The 17,307-nt window shown below is 32.9% G+C and overlaps 1 protein-coding gene across 9 annotated transcripts in view; it reads right to left on the bottom strand.

Annotated features, from left to right (window-relative positions):
- TTN (titin) overlaps window positions 1-17,307 on the bottom strand; it is a 265,304-nt gene that overhangs the window by 130,150 nt on the left and 117,847 nt on the right. For 6 of the 9 annotated variants that reach the window (XM_036235757.1, XM_036235759.1, XM_036235758.1 and 3 more), the window contains 15 exons: window positions 16,558-16,638; window positions 16,287-16,364; window positions 15,971-16,054; window positions 15,727-15,804; window positions 15,358-15,441; window positions 15,051-15,134; window positions 14,247-14,327; window positions 13,738-13,953; window positions 12,693-12,770; window positions 10,315-10,392; window positions 9,702-9,785; window positions 9,358-9,441; window positions 9,051-9,134; window positions 6,153-6,227; window positions 5,461-5,550 (listed from right to left, as the gene is read on the bottom strand). The exons of 2 other annotated variants lie outside the window; for them this stretch is intronic. In XM_036235757.1, coding sequence (XP_036091650.1) covers window positions 5,461-5,550; window positions 6,153-6,227; window positions 9,051-9,134; window positions 9,358-9,441; window positions 9,702-9,785; window positions 10,315-10,392; window positions 12,693-12,770; window positions 13,738-13,953; window positions 14,247-14,327; window positions 15,051-15,134; window positions 15,358-15,441; window positions 15,727-15,804; window positions 15,971-16,054; window positions 16,287-16,364; window positions 16,558-16,638 — 1,359 coding nt within the window. Of the gene's footprint in view, window positions 1-1,283; window positions 1,362-2,133; window positions 2,215-3,048; window positions 3,343-3,482; window positions 3,558-3,709; window positions 3,779-4,767; window positions 4,846-5,460; window positions 5,551-6,152; window positions 6,228-7,008; window positions 7,084-8,585; window positions 8,844-9,050; window positions 9,135-9,357; window positions 9,442-9,701; window positions 9,786-10,314; window positions 10,393-10,576; window positions 10,661-10,875; window positions 11,068-11,263; window positions 11,342-12,112; window positions 12,206-12,408; window positions 12,484-12,692; window positions 12,771-13,737; window positions 13,954-14,246; window positions 14,328-15,050; window positions 15,135-15,357; window positions 15,442-15,726; window positions 15,811-15,970; window positions 16,055-16,286; window positions 16,365-16,557; window positions 16,639-17,307 lie in introns of all 9 variants that reach the window. One more of the 9 variants, XM_016152571.2, reaches the window with a different exon arrangement.

Genomic DNA, 17,307 nt, shown 5'->3' with positions numbered 1-17,307 from the left:
CAGATATTTACTGGTAAACTTGTCCCATTGCTCTTAGTTTTAAAGAATTTATTTATAAAGAATAAGGTCAATGTTGAGTTATACATCAAGAATTCTCCTATATTCGACCTGCTGGAAATTCATATAAGCTCTTTCCTTTTCCAAGAACCTAGTTATCTATATTTTGAACCACATCATAGTTTAATATGGATGTGAAAACCATTTAGAGATTGGAAGCAGAAAGTAAAAATAAAAATTACTAAATAATTGGAAAAATAAGGCAAGTGATAAAAATAAGGATTTCTCCCGCTTTTAGAAAGGAAGGCTGGATGACAACAATAACCAAATTCAAATCTAGAAAGGGTATTCAAAGTAGAGAGTCCTCATATATTTTTATCCCAACCTAGAATTAGAGTGACAAAAAAAAAAAAAAAAAAAAAAGATTCAGAAAGGGAATTTTTTAGGTTAAAATTAATGGAAAAATATCTTGACAACTGGCATTTTTACTACTAAGATTATTGAATAGTATTCTATTCAAAATATTTTATTATTCAGATTATTTTACTCTTTAAAATATTTAATCATAATTTTGCATGAAAAACAAAGAAAAAAGGCTTGAGAATTCTTTGGGGGTTCTAATGACCTTGTAAATCTATCGTCATTTCAGCAGCATGGCCAAAATGTTTCCAAAGATTGTTTTGAAGAGTAAAAAAATAATAATTGTGGAGCATTTTGATTCTATTAAATCCAATTAAAATATTATTATAAAGTTAGTTACCTTATAGTCTGAGAAAATAAATTGCTTCAAAGAGAAGATATAACACATTAATAAGAAAAGACAACACATTCAACAAGACAAAAGACTTCTAAAATCAAGCAATGTTATAAGAATAGGACTATTTAATTTTTAAACTAGTGAAGAAATATACTTTAAGAATAATAGCCATTCAAATTATTTAATTTTAGCCAAAAAATTTGGTGTGTTAGGTTTTTATGTTAGTATGCTTACTTTTAAAAGGTATGAAGACAAACACAAATGAAATTACACCACCAATTTTTCTACACTTACTGTACATTGTTGTGTCTGCAGAAAGAACTGTAAATGACTTTTCTTCTTGAATACTTTTCTTAGGCACCTCAGGAACTTTAAAGATATTAGTGTATTAATTATTATATATTATAATGTAAGATATTAAGAATATAAAGAAACAAAATACACGAATTGAACCTTACACGCATTCATTTCAAATCATGAATAATGAAACAAAGAGTTATATCATGTTGTGATTAGCATCAGTGTATACCTTTAGCTGGTGGAAATTTGGGCTCTTCAGGAACACGTACTTTTTCTTCGATCACAATTTTCTTGGGGGCTTCAGGTACTTTAAAGATAGTAGTAATAACTTTTACTTTTAAACATTCATAAAGATTTTTAACATGCAGAGCATAAGAGAAATTTAGACACAGAATGTAACAATACAAAATACAGACAACACTTTACAAATACATTAGAGTACCTAATGAGAGTTGAATTATAACAAATATGACAAAAGAAATCCAGGCGAATTTCCCGTGTTAGAGCTTGAGAAGAAAAATTAATAAGTCACCTTCTGCTGGTACAGTTTCTGCTTGATTTGGTAGAATAATTGGTACTTTCTCTTTGGTGATAATATTCTTAAATGCTTCACTGATTTTAAAGATGTTAGTATATATTATTCATTAGATATTATTTTTTACTTCTATTTCAAAATTCAAGAGGCTTACAAAAATGGACAAGGCAGGGACATTAAACACATGGTTACATATATATTGATGTTTACTAGATTGTTAAAATTAAAAATAGGAAAATATGGATTTATCAATAAGCATTTTAGTGAATACATAATCAAACACTATCAAATAAGGAATTGCGGGCTCACTGTTTGGTTCATAGAGACATTTGCTTTGGGTATTTTAGGTACGATGACAGTGAATATCCTTTTTGGTAGAACTTCCTTAGGACTCTCAGCTACTTTAAAGGTATTAGTTTGCTTTAACAATTCCAAGCACACAAAACACAGAAGAAAAACATCAAGTAGAATGCAAACTTGTAGAACAACCAAGGTGCTACTGTACATACAGTTAGGTAAGTAATTTTTTTTGCCAACAAAATACCTTTAGCTGGTGGCTCTTTTTGAGGAACAACTTTAGCGGGTGGTTTTTTTGGAGGGATGATTTTCTTAGATATCTCGGGCCCTTCAAAGATATTAGTGTTATGGTTTAGAATGAACTCTTGAAGTATTATGGAACATTACTATTAAAGTTAGTCCAATGAGGGCTAATAAAATGTTTTAGCTATTTATATTTTTTGAATTTATACCACACCTACTTCTAAGTAGACTTGATTTTGTTAAATTCCGCCTGTATTGTATATTTGTTTTGTATACTAAGAGCACACATACATTCTTTCATATTACATAAAAGTGATTAATCTGTGCAAGATTTGGAGTGGTACTGCAAAGAATTATTTGTATTATGGTTTATATCTCAGAATATACCAGAATAAAGGTGCGGTTACCAACACTTCGTTTACTTCTGTAATGTCATTTTTCTAATGAAAATATAATAAAATAATGGAAATCTTTGATAAATAATTATCACTTTGTGAATAGTTGACTGAAATGTTAACAAAACGATAGCTGTTTTGCCTGGACACATATATTTCTCTGTGAACTGAGAAGATGCTTTTTCATTCAGCTGATGACACTAGTCCGTCATTTTGATATCTGTAACAATCATGCAACATTCTTAGATGGATTTAAAAACGAATCCAAAAATTCATACCTTCTTAGATAAGTAGGTATCAAATATTATTATCTTGTCTGTTAAAATTATACTTTGTGTGGTTAATAGCTACCGTATATTAATATGGTATCAAATAGTTTAAACTCATCCTTAAAGCACTTCATAATTTTAACTTGGAAAATAAGTGAGTTTCTAGTGTTTAAAACTGAACATGAAATGTACTTTTCAAATAGTTAGTTAGAGAAAGATATAACAATTTGCAATATCTGGAGAATTTCCCTATACCTTTAGGTGGAGCTTTGGGTTTTTCATACACTTCCACTTCTTCGGCTTCTAACACTTTTACTACCCTATGAACTTCTTCAACTTTGTGTACTTCTTCAAATCTACGTTCCTCTACTTTGAGAAATTCTTCTACTTCATGGAACTCTTCTTCTTCAAAGTATTCTTCAACCTCATGGAACTCTTCTTCAAGAGCTTCCTCCACTTGTGCTTCCACCGCTTCTAACTCTGCTCTTCGTTTCACTACTTCCTCTTTGTGGAAGGCAACTGATATTTTTTCTTCTAGGACAGTCCTCCCTGAAAGAGCATCATTTTTAAGAGACTTTTTTTTTAAACACAGAAGAAATTAAGATATAATTCAAATAATAAAACAAAAACAACAGAAAAAAGAGCTTTTATGCAACAATATGTGAAAATCAAGGATTATCTCCAAATACCTTTAGCTGGGGGTACGGCTTCCTTTTTAGGTACAGGGACCTTCTTTTCAGGGATTTTCTTTTGTACTTCTGGCACTTTAAAGATATAGTTTTAACAATGAAGACTGTTAAGAACAAACTTTCATAGACAAAGACATCAAAAACAATCAAGACATACAGATATAAAATATAAAAGTCTTAATGAAAAAAGATTTAAAGGAAGTTTGGATTTAAAAGAGAAGATGTACCTTTGGCTGGAGGTGCCTCTTTTTTCTGAACAGAAACAGGTACTTTTTCCTCAGGAACCTTCTTTGGCACTTTAAAGATATTAGGTGTTTCAGTTAGCTGACAATACTCAATAATAAACATAAAATAAAAACATCAGAAACAACACCAACAATGATCAAAGTCTAAGAAGTCACTCTATACTATTAGACATCAACTAATTTACGTGCAATAAAGATATTTTCCCAAATCACTCATTTGTGCTAACCACACCCTTAGAAGAAGTTATGTCAACAAAAAACCTCTGCTAGTTCTATTTTTTTAAAATAGTAGTCATTATTCATTTTGGGATTATTTCTATTTTCTTAATTTATTAAGATATTTCTTTCTTGCTTTTCTTTTCTTTTTTCTTTTCTTTTCTTTTTTTTTTTTTTTTTTTTGACTTTTAAGCCTTGACATAGGCATCGGATTCTGTTGGGCACTATTATGTGAGGAGGATGTCTACTGTGATAGGGACAACATAATTTTATCCACTAAGAGCACTACTGAAGCATCAACTTAATTAGAAAGTAATGATAAGTAGACATTCTGTAATAAACTTGAATGCTTAGGCCAAATATTACAAAAGGAACATGAGGCTTATTAAAATAGTTATTATCCAAGCATTTAGAATACACTTTTCCCCTATAAAATAATACAATAGACATAATTATTATAATAATTACATGAGAAAACTCTTTTTATGTAATGGAATGAAATCTGTGAATGGATTGTGAGGAAGAAGGATCCATTGTTTCGTATGTAAGTAGAGAAATGTACTGCTAACATTAAAATTCTTGGTTATTTAAAATAAGATAATCCTAAAATAATTCATACATACAGACACATACATATACACACAATCATTTATTAACATCCTGAAAAAGGTTAGAGAAATAGAATGAGATATTCTTACTAGTTCTTACTAAATTTCATGTTTGCTTCTTAAATGACTCTAATAAAACAGCAAAAAGAGACATATTTGTTTTAAAAAGAAAACTAATAGAAGTCTAAAGCTATTATTAACTGAGATTTGCTATACCTTTAGCTGGTGGTGCCGCCACCTTTTTAGGAACAAGAGTAGGCGCTTCAGGTACCGCTTTCTTAACCACTTCAGGCACTTAAAAGATATTTTATGGATATTAAAAAATGACATGTAATAAACAAACCAATGCCCATATACCGAAACAAACAAACAAGCAAAAAAACACAAAACATTGACTTATTTAAAAAAAGATATTAGTAACTTAAATGGTAATTATGGATACGAAGTAGTGACTCTTAAGGTGAGAAGGACATTACTTGGAAATCCTACAAACAAACATAACATCAATTATGCAAAAGATCGTCGTAGTGTTCACTAAGAACTGGCTAAGAATTATTCTAAAAATGAACACCACAGAAATACATTCCCTCCATCTTAATATTGAAAAAAAAATTAAGGATTGAAAACTATGAGAAAGTATTATGATAGGGGCTGGCCAGAAAAATTAAAGTGCCAATAACATAAAAGTGATCTCTTGCTCTAATTGTATTACAATTGCAATAGGAAAAGTTGGGGGGTGGAGGTGGAGAAAAGAGACACAAAGGTTCAGGTGCCAGTAATAATTAATCTTAAGTTATCATTTATATGATTCAAGAAGAGTATACTGGTGAACATTAGATAAAGATGAAGTCTGAGAAAGGTTTAAAACACCACCTCTTTCAAACATCCAATGCATAAAAGCAGCTGTACCTCTAGGTGGCGCCACCTCCTCAACCTCCTCTCGGATAGGTGGTTCTTCTGCAATCTCTTCTGGAAGAGGCTCCTCAGGCTCCTCATACACTTTTAAAAAATCAATTTTTTTTTTTTGTAAATTATTTTTATAATTCCCTTGAATATTAGACTAACATGATACATCTGAAAACTGATAGCTCATAGTTCAGCCTTCCAAATGTGTGCAAAAACTCACTACTCCTTGAAAAGAATCTACTGGGTCTTCAAAATATGTTAGGCCCTTTCTAGTATTTTAGAATTGGAAAGGACCTCAGAGAGCATTTACCTTTAATAGAAGTGGGCTTGTTTGAAGTCAAACATTCATTATGGGGTAGAAGTCAGGTTTTCGGCACTTGTTACTCAAGCTTAACTAGAATTTATCTTGGACAAATTTATCCCATGATTGCCAACCAAATCATTTGATGACAAATTTACCATAGCAAATACAGTTTCCCTTCAAAGATTCCCATGAAAATAGAACAAACAACAAACAAACAAGCAGGCTAAGTATGTAAGAAAGGAGATTCAATAGGCTTTAGCTTGCCTGCCCAATTTCTATTATGTAATAATTACTTTTATGGAGTGAAATGTGCATTTACCTCCTTCAACTATTTGACAATAATAAGACAATAATGAATTTGAAAATCCAATTTTCTTAGAAAGTCATCTACCTTCAACTGGGGGAACTTCCTCTTCTTTAGGGAGAATGATTCGTCTTTCCTCCACTTTCTTAGGTACCTCAGGAACTTAAAAGACATTGATTGTTTTAAGCACTTAAAATGCAAGAGTCAACGAAGAGTACATAAAGACCAAGTTTCCCGCTTTTCAACACAAAAGAGTAATATCAGATTATACATGTATATGACAAAACATTGACATTTCACAGAATCGGTTAATGAGATGAAAATGAAGAGGTTTATGGTTCAAGATTAAGGGTCTATTAAAGAGGTATATTCTGTCTTTTACTGCCGGAGCCTTTACTTTTTTAAAAAGAGCAATGATTATTTTAGGAATTGGTTTCTTAGTTACCTATGGCTCTTTAAAGAGAGATGAGTTTAGTATTTTTATTTTTAAAAAACACACACATAGAGAATCAACATAAAATATACAAACACAAGTGGAAAAACTGACAGAACAAACGTGGGTGCAACAGAGTCACAAATGATGAAAGTAAACGACCAACCACACAATGCAGACATTTATGCTGCACATCTTGTGTGGATAGCAGCACAGTTCAACATCAGTGCAGTAAACACATCCCTCTGTTGGGAGGTATACCTTTGGCAGGAGGAGCCACTGCTTTCTTAAGACTGGGAGGAGGCACCTTCTTTTCTGGTTCAGGTTTCTTAGGCACCACAGGCACTTAAAAGATATTATTTTATTTTATAATTTCAGTTTCACAAACACCAACACAAAGGACACAGCAATCATACAAGTTACGTTATTGAATATTGAAACAGGACATTCTGACTTTTACAGATGATGGAAAGAAATGGCAATGCCTAATTTGCTTGGGAACAGCAATACCTGTCGCAGGAGGAGCCTCCTCTTTCTTGGGAATGATCACTTTCTTCTCTGGCACTTTCTTCTTCATCTCAGGCACTTTAAAGATACCATTTCATGATAAGAATTTATTGTGAGAGACAAAGAAGAGAGTACTCAAGAAGTTCATACACAGAAAGACCAACACGCAACAGTCACTCATGATGGAGACATAATGCAAGTTGGGAGCCAAATGTTAGATATAACTAGGTTGTGTAGAATGAGAGATTAGTACCTGATTGGAATATCAGAGGACAGATGCTGTCATTTCATCCATTTCAATAATAATTTATTAAATCATTATCTGTAAAGTATTTCCAAATCTTTGAAATTTAATAAAGCATCACCTTTACCATTTCATTGATTATATGACTGTTTGGCCTGGTAAAGGGGTCATGCTTATTTCAAGTAGTGGTACCATGACCTTTTGCAGAAAATATTATTGAACTTTAAGGCGTAAAAATATTTCATTTTGTCTATTATGAGCTGATTGAATATGTTAAATCTGGGTACTATTCATTCAGTGATAGAGTACTTCTACATAGCTTTATTTTATCCTCACAATAATATCTGAGCCCATGAGGACTGGCATTAGAACCTCATTTCATAGGAGAGGAATCTGAGGACCAGAATGGTCGAAGGGCTTGCTCAGGGTAACAAAGCAAAGTACAAAGCCAAAAGTCAAGGCTAATAGCAACTCCTACTAGGCTACTGTTTGGATGTATATGTCAGAAGACTTAAGTTATTACACAGTATTATGACAAATACATAATCTTTCTCTTTTCTTTTCATCCTAGTGTTATAAAGGCATTTAAAATAGATGGCTGAAGGATGAAATTTGGGAAGGTTTATTCACTATATTTTTCAAGTTTTTTTGTGTGTCAATTTATCATTGAAAAATATCTATATAAAAATTATGATGCTTAATAAAATTATAGGAAATTGGATAAAACTTTTGTGGCAATTTTGAGACAACATTTCTTTGTTCTTGATACTGTTTAGCTTCCAATGAAAAGTGGATATCAGTGTTCCTAAATATTTCTAGAAGTAAAAATATGACTGTCTACCTTATAAATGTAATTTTTCTTAAACCCAGTTCCACCATAATTTTTTGGGTGAAGTTCTGAATAAAGACTTTGTATTCATTTTGGAAAGATGTACCTTTGGGTGGTGGAGGTTCCACTTTTTTAGGAGCGGGAACTGGGACTTTCTTCTCTGGTATAGGTTTCTTTGGTACTTCAGGCACTTAAAAACATTCATTTTAAGACATTAAAAATCACATGTACAGTATTGTATATATATAAAAAAGACAAATGAAAAAAAGACCACAAGCAACTAATAGAATTTCACATCATGAAATTTGAAAAAGCATTCAGATAATCTACAATAGACATACACACAAGACAGACACACACTAATAAGAACACACATATCTAGAATGTTTTCTAATATTTAGATGGTAGATAACAGAGAGAGTGAAGCATTACAGACAAAATTGGAGAACAAAAAGATGGAATTCAACACAAAAGAGATCTTGATGACTCCAAGAAGAGCTGCTATACCTAATGCAGGTGTTGGTGCTTTTGGTTTAACTTCTGGAAGAACTTCCTCTTCTTCAGGTACAAGTTCCTCCTCAGGCACAAATTCTTCCTCCTCAGGAGGAACTTCCTCTTCCTCAGGTACAAATTCTTCTTCCTCAGGAGGAACTTCTTCTTCCTCAGGTAAAATTTCCTCTTCAGGGGTAATTTCTTCTTCAAATGGAATTTCCTCTTCCCGAGGTAGAGTTACAGGGACTAGAACTGGCTCCGGTTTCTTTGGCACTTTAAAGATATTTATTTAACCATGCAAGCATCACTTTTATGTACAATATTCATAACAATGAGACAACATGAAAAGCAAATATTCTGTGATCATAGAGCATCAATTGTCATCACAGTAAATGTCATTAAGCATTAATTATAATTAGGGAGGCTGTATAATACCAGTTAGTTTTCCTTTTGCCCTGATTCTGTTAGAGATTAATGTACCTTTGGGTGGTGGAACTTCCACTTTTTTCGAAATAGGTGTTGGCTTCTTTTCTTCTGGGATGAGCTTCTTGGGAACTTCTGGCACTTTAAAGATATTATTTGTCATTAAAAATATGTTATTTTACATATTATATTACATGTAATAGATATGAAAAAAATCACAAAACACTGGACTTTTATATTTCTAATAAGACAGACATTTTTTTGTTGTTGTTTTTAGAAACATGTAATGAATGTTATAGGGGAATTTGTATGTGACTATACACAAAGTTTTTTACCATGTACTTTAAATAACGAAGTGATGTACCTTTTGCAGGTGGAGCCTCTACTTTCTTAGGAACAGGAACCGGTACCTTCTTCTCGGGCACAGGCTTCTTGGGCACTTCAGGCACTTTAAAGAAATAATTTGGAGAAAATTTTATGTAACATAAAATTTTGAGTCCCAGCATAGTCTCAAAAAGATTAAGTTAAGACAATAAAAGTATAACCAAAGTACTTCAAGAAGTCTTTTATCTTTAAAATAAAATCTTTTCTTTTCCATAAAGGAATAGTAGTGTTGCTTCCTCAAAGAGCATGGAATTGAACCAATTAATTTTTTACTCACATGCAAATGTGAATAAAATAATTTTGTGACATCACAAGTTCATATACCTTTGGCAGGTGGAGCTTCCACCTTTTTAGGAACTGGTACTGGTATTTTCTCCTCCTGTACAGGTTTCTTGGGTACTTCAGGAACTTTAAAGATATCAGATACAGTTAATGTCACACTTTCCACCAATAGATAAGAATCCAGTGATTTCAGGACTTAACTGAAGCATCATAGATATTCTAACAATTTCACTTTAAGATCGAAAGTAATAACAACACCCACAAAACAAAGGCCAGGAACACACAATATAAAAATAAAAAATAATAAAAAAAAAAAACACCAAAAAAAAAAACACAGACTGGTGATAAAGACAACACGCAGTGTTTGCTAAACGGTGATTTTGTCCATTTTGGTATATATTATAATAAGAATCTATCTTATACTAAGAACTTTCCACTAAAGAGGAAGAGTCAAGCATTAAACATTAGCATGATTTAGTGGCAAAATTCAAAGATGAATACACGGTAAACCGCTATTGTAGCCAGTTGGGTGGTCCTTGCCTTGTCATTAACATTGTTAATAGTGGCATGGGGAAAGAACTGGTATGGCTCACCAAGTTATACTGCATGAGTAAACGAGTACATTACCCCACTGATAGACTACAAAGAAATGTACCTCTAGCTGGTGGAGCCTTCTCTTTTTCAGGAATGGGCACAGGAACTTTCTCCTCTGGCTTCTTAGGAACCTCAGGCACTTTAAAGACATTGTTTATTGTTAAGTTCTAACTACTAGCAACAACACATGCACACAAAGTACGGTTCAAGTTTCTAACAACAGATAAATAACAACACACATAAGGTCTTGAACTCCAAAGAGAGTTAACTATTTATATGCAAATTAAGGCTTTTAGATGTCCATGATATGAATGATGTTGTACCTTTTGCTGGTGGGGTTTCCTTCTTTTTGGGAACAGGAACAGGTTTCTTCTGGACTGGAATAGGTTTCTTTGGTACTTCCGGCACTTTAAAGATAGTATTAAGAAGTTTGGAAATGTTGCAAAAAGATATAAAATATGAAAAGCAACTGTAAAAATCATACTTCAGCATTTAAAAGTGTCTGTTTCAAAAATAAGCCAAGTTTGGTCATCGGTGCTAATAAACCCCAGAATCTGACCAAATTAGTCACTCAGGCTTCAAATATGCTGCTGCAAATCCCTTTGTAGGAGATGTAAGCTACCTTTAACTGGTATCACTGGTACCACTTCTTCAGTAACAAGTTGCTCTTCTTCATGAAGGTACTCTTCTTCTTCATAAAGGTACTCTTCTTTTTCATGAAGGTACTCTTCTTCAAGATATTCTTCTACTTGGGTTATAACTTCCTCTTCAAAGGCAATCTCTTCTGGTTCAGGTCTTTTAGGTAGTTCTGGCACTTTAAAGATATTATCTTTAGGTTGGACATTTTGTACTTACCCAACAAAATCAAGACACGTTATGAACATAGACATTTGTAACAGAAGAAAGAACAGGCTTTAACTTTCACGCAGAAGAAACTTACACATAGAACTGAGCATGAACTTCATAACGAAGAAGACAAACAACACATTAAGAAGAGTGGTATTAAGTACCTTTAATAGGTGCTGCTACTTCTTTTTTAGGAATGAGTGCTTTTTCTTCTATGACAACCCTCTTGGACTTCATGGGCACTTGAAATATTAAGTGTAAGAAATTTTATTGTAAGAAACAGGCCACCCAGCTGGTTTTTGCTTTGTTGTACTTTAAGCAGATAGAATAAGTTTGCAGGTGCCTCATGTGATAGGTGTGCAATTGTTCATCTATAAGAAACTTTATATGTTCCATGGAAACAATTCTGAACCTCATTGGGATAAAAACACAGAAGTACTCAAGTAAGTTTGAGGTAGCAGAGAACAAATGCAAAATCATGTTTTGTGTTCAAGTTACTCTGCTTGTAGGAAATATCCTTTATTGAAAAGCTAACTTTACTTCTAGGTGAGTATATTTTCTGGAAGTACAGAAAAATTACTTTACACTTAGTAAAAAGCAGGGGAAAATGACCGGATACCACCAAGTTAGCTCTTTTTTTAATCTTCAAAATTATTTTGGAATGAATATACAGTTAACAAACTGTGGTGAATACTGTCATATCACTATATCAATTTAGATAAATCAGGAATGTACAAAATGATCACTGACTTTAAATTTGAACATTTTATTTTATATATATAGTAGCCATATGGCAGGACACAACCACCGTATGAGAGGCTGTGGATGAATTTTGAAATAACTTTTCTTTTAAAGGTAACACTTTTTTATCCTGTATTCAAAGATTTTTCATCTAATATTCTCCTCATGATTAATTTCAAAGACACGTGACAATGAAATAAAGCAAAACACAGCTACTTTAATTTTATAAGAGACATTATAAAAGATCCAGTTGAGGAAAGAAATTGTTATACCTTTAGCAGCTGGTTCAGTCACCTGCTCTTTCTCGCGTTTGGTAATTGAAATACGTATTTTTTCCTCAACAACTTTCTTTGATTCTTCAGGCACTTTAAAGATATTAATTATTAAAGAGGATTAAACCAACCACACAAATACCATGTAAATAAAAATACACAAAAAATTGGAATGTAACAATCAGGACTAGAAAAATACATTTAGCAAAGACAAAGAACAGCAGACAAGCTAGTAAGACATGCTTACAGGACAGTAGTAACCAAGATGTGTTTGGTGTTTGTTACTCTGCAAGTACCTTTGGGTGGCGGAGGTCTGAGTTTCTTAGGGATGGGCACTGGTACTTTTTCTTCAGGGACTGCTTTCTTCAGAACTTTAAAATATCAATATTAACAGATTTAAAAACCTGAATCAGATATATCAAGAGTAGTAAGAACAAAAAGTTAAGAAATACAATGTACAACATAACATTCCTAAACACACACACAGTTTGTACACTGCCACTTCGACATGGATTTACAGTGTGACAGACATGTAAGAAACACAGGTCTCCTAGTACTGATAAGGTTTTTCTCACTCTACCTTTAGCGGTTGGTGCCTTTGGTTTTGTGGGAACTGGTTCTTCTTGGACAGGCTTTACCGGGACAGGCTTCTCTGGTTCTTTAAAAGTACATATAGGGTATTTAATGTTAGACTTTAGAACATATATTAAAAACTGATATTTTTAAAATGGACTTAAAGAATTAAAATAGTATTATCTTTTATCCACAGTGTAATCATACCCTCTAGAGGTGAGAGCGAATCAGAGGTCTAAGAAGAATAAGGTCTAAAAAATGTAAACAAGCTTGCAGCGTCTTTTCCGTCTTGCTATTTATTTCAATTAGGTAATTGTAACTCTCTCTTATATATTAAGTGCTCATTTCACTTCAGGTAGACAAAAATGGTGTTAAAACTCCTGTCTACATAATATATTTTTTAAATGCTGTCTGTAAAACGACATAGAATATTTTCACAGACAGGCTATGAAACATCAGAAATTAAGTGACATAATATTGATTCATTTCAAAATTCCAGTAGGAACTTACTCTTTGAGTAAAATAAATGACTTTTTTTTGGAACTGAAATTACACGCTTACAAATATGATCTTCATTACATAAAACTCAACTGTTTGTGTTAGCTGTCTTCTCTGTCTTTACCTTCGTAAAGGAGTCTTTGTTAAGTTTTGATGATGGGAACCCTGAAGTTAGTGTATTTTTCTTAATAGCCTATAATGCTTGATAACTAGCTTCAGAAAGAGAGACAGTCAGAAATTTTCGTCACGTATAATGATCATATGGACACTGGAAGATCAATTTCTAATCTTTTTGAGAAAGAAAAGTAATAACATTTGCTATGCTATGTGTAAGCAAAAAAGGAGGGGAAATAGATTATTCCAAAAACTGAATCTAAAAGTAACTTTAAGATTTATAGAGATTTTTTTTCTAGAGGTTTTACAAGAAAAAAAATTTGCATTTGCCAAAGGAAACAAAGCTCTTTCCAAATTCCTTGGACATTCAAAATTTTGTTCTGTTCTAGTGGAATTCACATGGATTTATTGTGGTTCCAGGTGTGCAGTTTTGCTCATACCTGTGATGTATTCTTCTTGTTCTTTATACTCTTCATAATGTTCAAATTCCCGTTCTTCATAGTCTTCATATTGGTCATATTCTTCTGTTGGTTCATATTCCTCGTATTCTTTATAATCATATTCTTCATATTCTTCATATTCTTCTTCCCGTTGCACTGAAACAGTTTCTTCTTCTCGGGTGTAAGACCACTCTTTCTCTTCTGTTACAGTTAGTTCTAGAATAATATTGACAACAGGCTGCATTTTACTTGAAGCCCATTTAGGTATGAGAATGACAATGTGCTTTGATTTCATTCCTTTGTGACGGTCTCATGCATTGGTTATGGGAAACCCTGACTGTCCTTTGCAAGTCAAAGTATTACAGAGTGTACATTTGCTATTTATGATTTCAACTGTTAGAGTCCCTGCCTTTAGTCAACAATAAGCCAATAAGGGATGAAAGTCAAATTAGCAGGCAGAGCTGTGTATTTCATGCTTCATTTTATTGTTCAGTCAAAGTGCAATATACCTTTTGTGGGACGAGGTTCTCTTTTTGGAACTTCGATGGCTATCTTTTCTTCTTTAACAGCTCTTTTCCTGAATTCAGTCACTTTAAAAAGAGTAATTTAAAAAGTAAATTGCAAGACTCTGAATATATATATATGTGTGTGTTAAGAGACACTGTATAAATAATCCAAGGACAAAGATGACCATAACTTTCTGTGCTTGTTCAAATGGCAAGAAAAACCAATAGATGGAAATAAACATGGTTTAATAAACATGTATCTGCTCTTTTCTAAGTTACTGAATGATTCGAAGACATTAAATAACTTAAGGAAGATCAGTAGTGTTTATAAGAGATTTAAAAAAGACAACTAGACAGCATAAACAATGACTATGAAGCAAACATGAGACAGAAACTCATGTTACATGAACAGTTTCTTCACCTGAATTCTAAAGTATTTTCGTAAACTCTACCGATGCAATGTAAAAAGTTCAGGATTTAAAAATTTTAATTTCGTCAAAGATTGCCACACAAAACAAGCATTTTGGCAGATGAGTTTAATATACAGACAAATAAAGACATAATAGAAAACAAGTACATTTTAAGGGAGAGTACATGTTAAGAAGAGCTTCACATTTTTCAGAAAAGAAAGAAGAGAGAGTACTTTCTGGTATCAGAAATGTTTAGTTTTGAAGTGATATGAAATAGCGTATGCATATTACTTACTTTATAATATATATTCAAATCATTGTCTCTAAGAATCTCAGTTCCACTAGATTAGTTTCAATACCTATATACTTATTTCGATTTCTGAAAAAGTTGGTGTACCTTGTGCTGGTGGCACCTCCTCTTTTTTAGGTTTGAGTTTTAGAACTTTTTCTTCCGGAATGGCTCTCTTGGGTTCCGCAGGCACTTTAAAGACAGATTTCACTTTAAGGAATTGTTTCCCCCATTCAAAACACAAAAGCTAGTCATATAGTAGTTACTCAAATGTAAAAGACTTGACAGTCTCATCATTTCAAACATAAAACAACACCTCTAATAATGACAATGACCAATCCCCATCACCGGTGTATTTCGTAAAGAGAATGAATGGGGAAGTACGACATTCTGTGCACAGAAAGGCCCCATGTACCTCTTGCTCGTGGAGGCTCCTCTTTTTTAGTTACGGCAACATGAACTTTTTCTTCCTGGGTAATTTGCATGTGTCTCTCAGTCACTTGAAAGATAATTTTAGGATTAGGGAGTTATATTACTTAAGATGGAATTAAAAAAAATGTATTAGCCAGAAAGTATTGTGATTTTAGAATAAAACAATTTACGAGGTACACACAAATAAGCTTCACATCAAGTGAGAAATACTCCACCCACAGACAAGGCAATAACACACCACTGCCACCAACATACACCAATAACCTCCATATAAAAGGTGTGACCCAGAGACAGCAGCGAGACAACACAAGACAAGACACGTTTCTAGCTTTTGTGCTGGAACTTCATTTACCTTTGGCAGCGGGAAGTTCTTCTATCTTAGTCACTTTTGGGAGAGCCCTTTTTTCTGGAACTGGTTTCTTTGGCTCTTCTGGCATTGAAAAGACATCAGGCAACACGGTCAAACACACAGCATGAAAAACACTAAACATCGGCACACTTATTTTCTTGTTAGTGTTATAAAAACTTGAAGAATGTATCAATTTAAGGTTTAAAAAGACAGGCATTATTCGAGAACAAAGGGAACCCCCATATACCTTCAGCTGGTGGCATCTTTTCTTTTTTAGGAAGTGCAACAAGAATTTTCTTTTCCAGCACAGTTTTCTTGGGTGCTTCGGAAACTTTAGAAAGATTAGGTTTAAGAATATCAGTTTGCGTTATAGAAGAAGAGACACCACTTTGGGGCAAAGAACTCACTTTTTGAAAAGATCACACATTTACACAAACATTAATGACTATATTCAGTAAAAATGTTTATACATCTGTGCTAATAAAAACTCGGCCAGTTACTCAACCTAAAGGTGTTATTATAGCTATTAAGCCAAATAGTATCACTTTGAGAGAAAACTGTACCTTTTGTTGGTGGACGCTCCTCTATTTTAGCAGGAATTTTTGGTTTTGGTACAATTTTCTTCTCATGTTTCTCAAGCACTTGAAAAGATTATAAAATACATTTGTAGAAATATCCAGATCTCTTTTTAATAAAAAGGTAAGGAATCTTTTTATTTAGACATGATATTCATCGACATTTGCAATACAGACAATAAATTAACTACGAGAGAACATAAAGAATGGGACAAACCAAACACACACAGGGCTAGAATTAATTGAAGAGTCTGTGTACCTTTGGCTGGTTCAGCTTCTAACCTCTTAGAAATAAAGTGCAGCATTTCTTCCACAACACATTCCTCAGGCTCTTCCATCTCTTTAAAGACATCAATTTTAAAGATAAATTGTAGTGTTTTTCAGGTTTAACTTTAGCTGTAATTTATTACTCAAGGAATGATTGAAGTAGCAAAAGTTTAACACTTGCTTGCCAAATCCCCAATCATTTCCACTTAGAATATCCAAAGAAGAACATTTAAATCAAAGCATATGTCTTAATAAAGAATATGGGAAATAAGTTTCGTTAACTTAATTTTCAATGTGTCATGAAGATAACAATGCTTGTAGTCACAAGAAGAACAGGACAAGTACAAGACATAAAAACAATTCTAGTGGCTAAATTAACAACAGCACAAGAATTCGAAGATAAGCTTCAAAAATAACAGAACACTCTAGATTGGAAAGCTTCAGGGCAGAAACATATACTTGAGAAATAGGTTAATAAAAGAGAAAAGATTTGTTTTACATATGAAAAACCTACTGAGGACTTGGTAACAAGTTTTTAATATACCCCTCCCAGTTTTGTAAGGGCAGGTATGGTAGAAGAATCAGGTATCTTCACATGATATTTGAGCCTATGTGGATGAAGTTAATTACACAATAGAAAAACCTAGTTACAAACACAAATCTTTACACTAGAAGTAAACTTAACAGGCTACCCATCTTTTTCTTAAATCTTTTGAGTTTAATGAAAGCATCATAATATCAT

Source organism: Rousettus aegyptiacus, unplaced genomic scaffold (genome assembly GCF_014176215.1).
Source record: "Rousettus aegyptiacus isolate mRouAeg1 unplaced genomic scaffold, mRouAeg1.p scaffold_m13_p_2, whole genome shotgun sequence".
Taxonomy (NCBI): Eukaryota; Metazoa; Chordata; class Mammalia; order Chiroptera; family Pteropodidae; genus Rousettus; species Rousettus aegyptiacus.
This window is presented reverse-complemented; position numbering and strand designations above follow the sequence as displayed.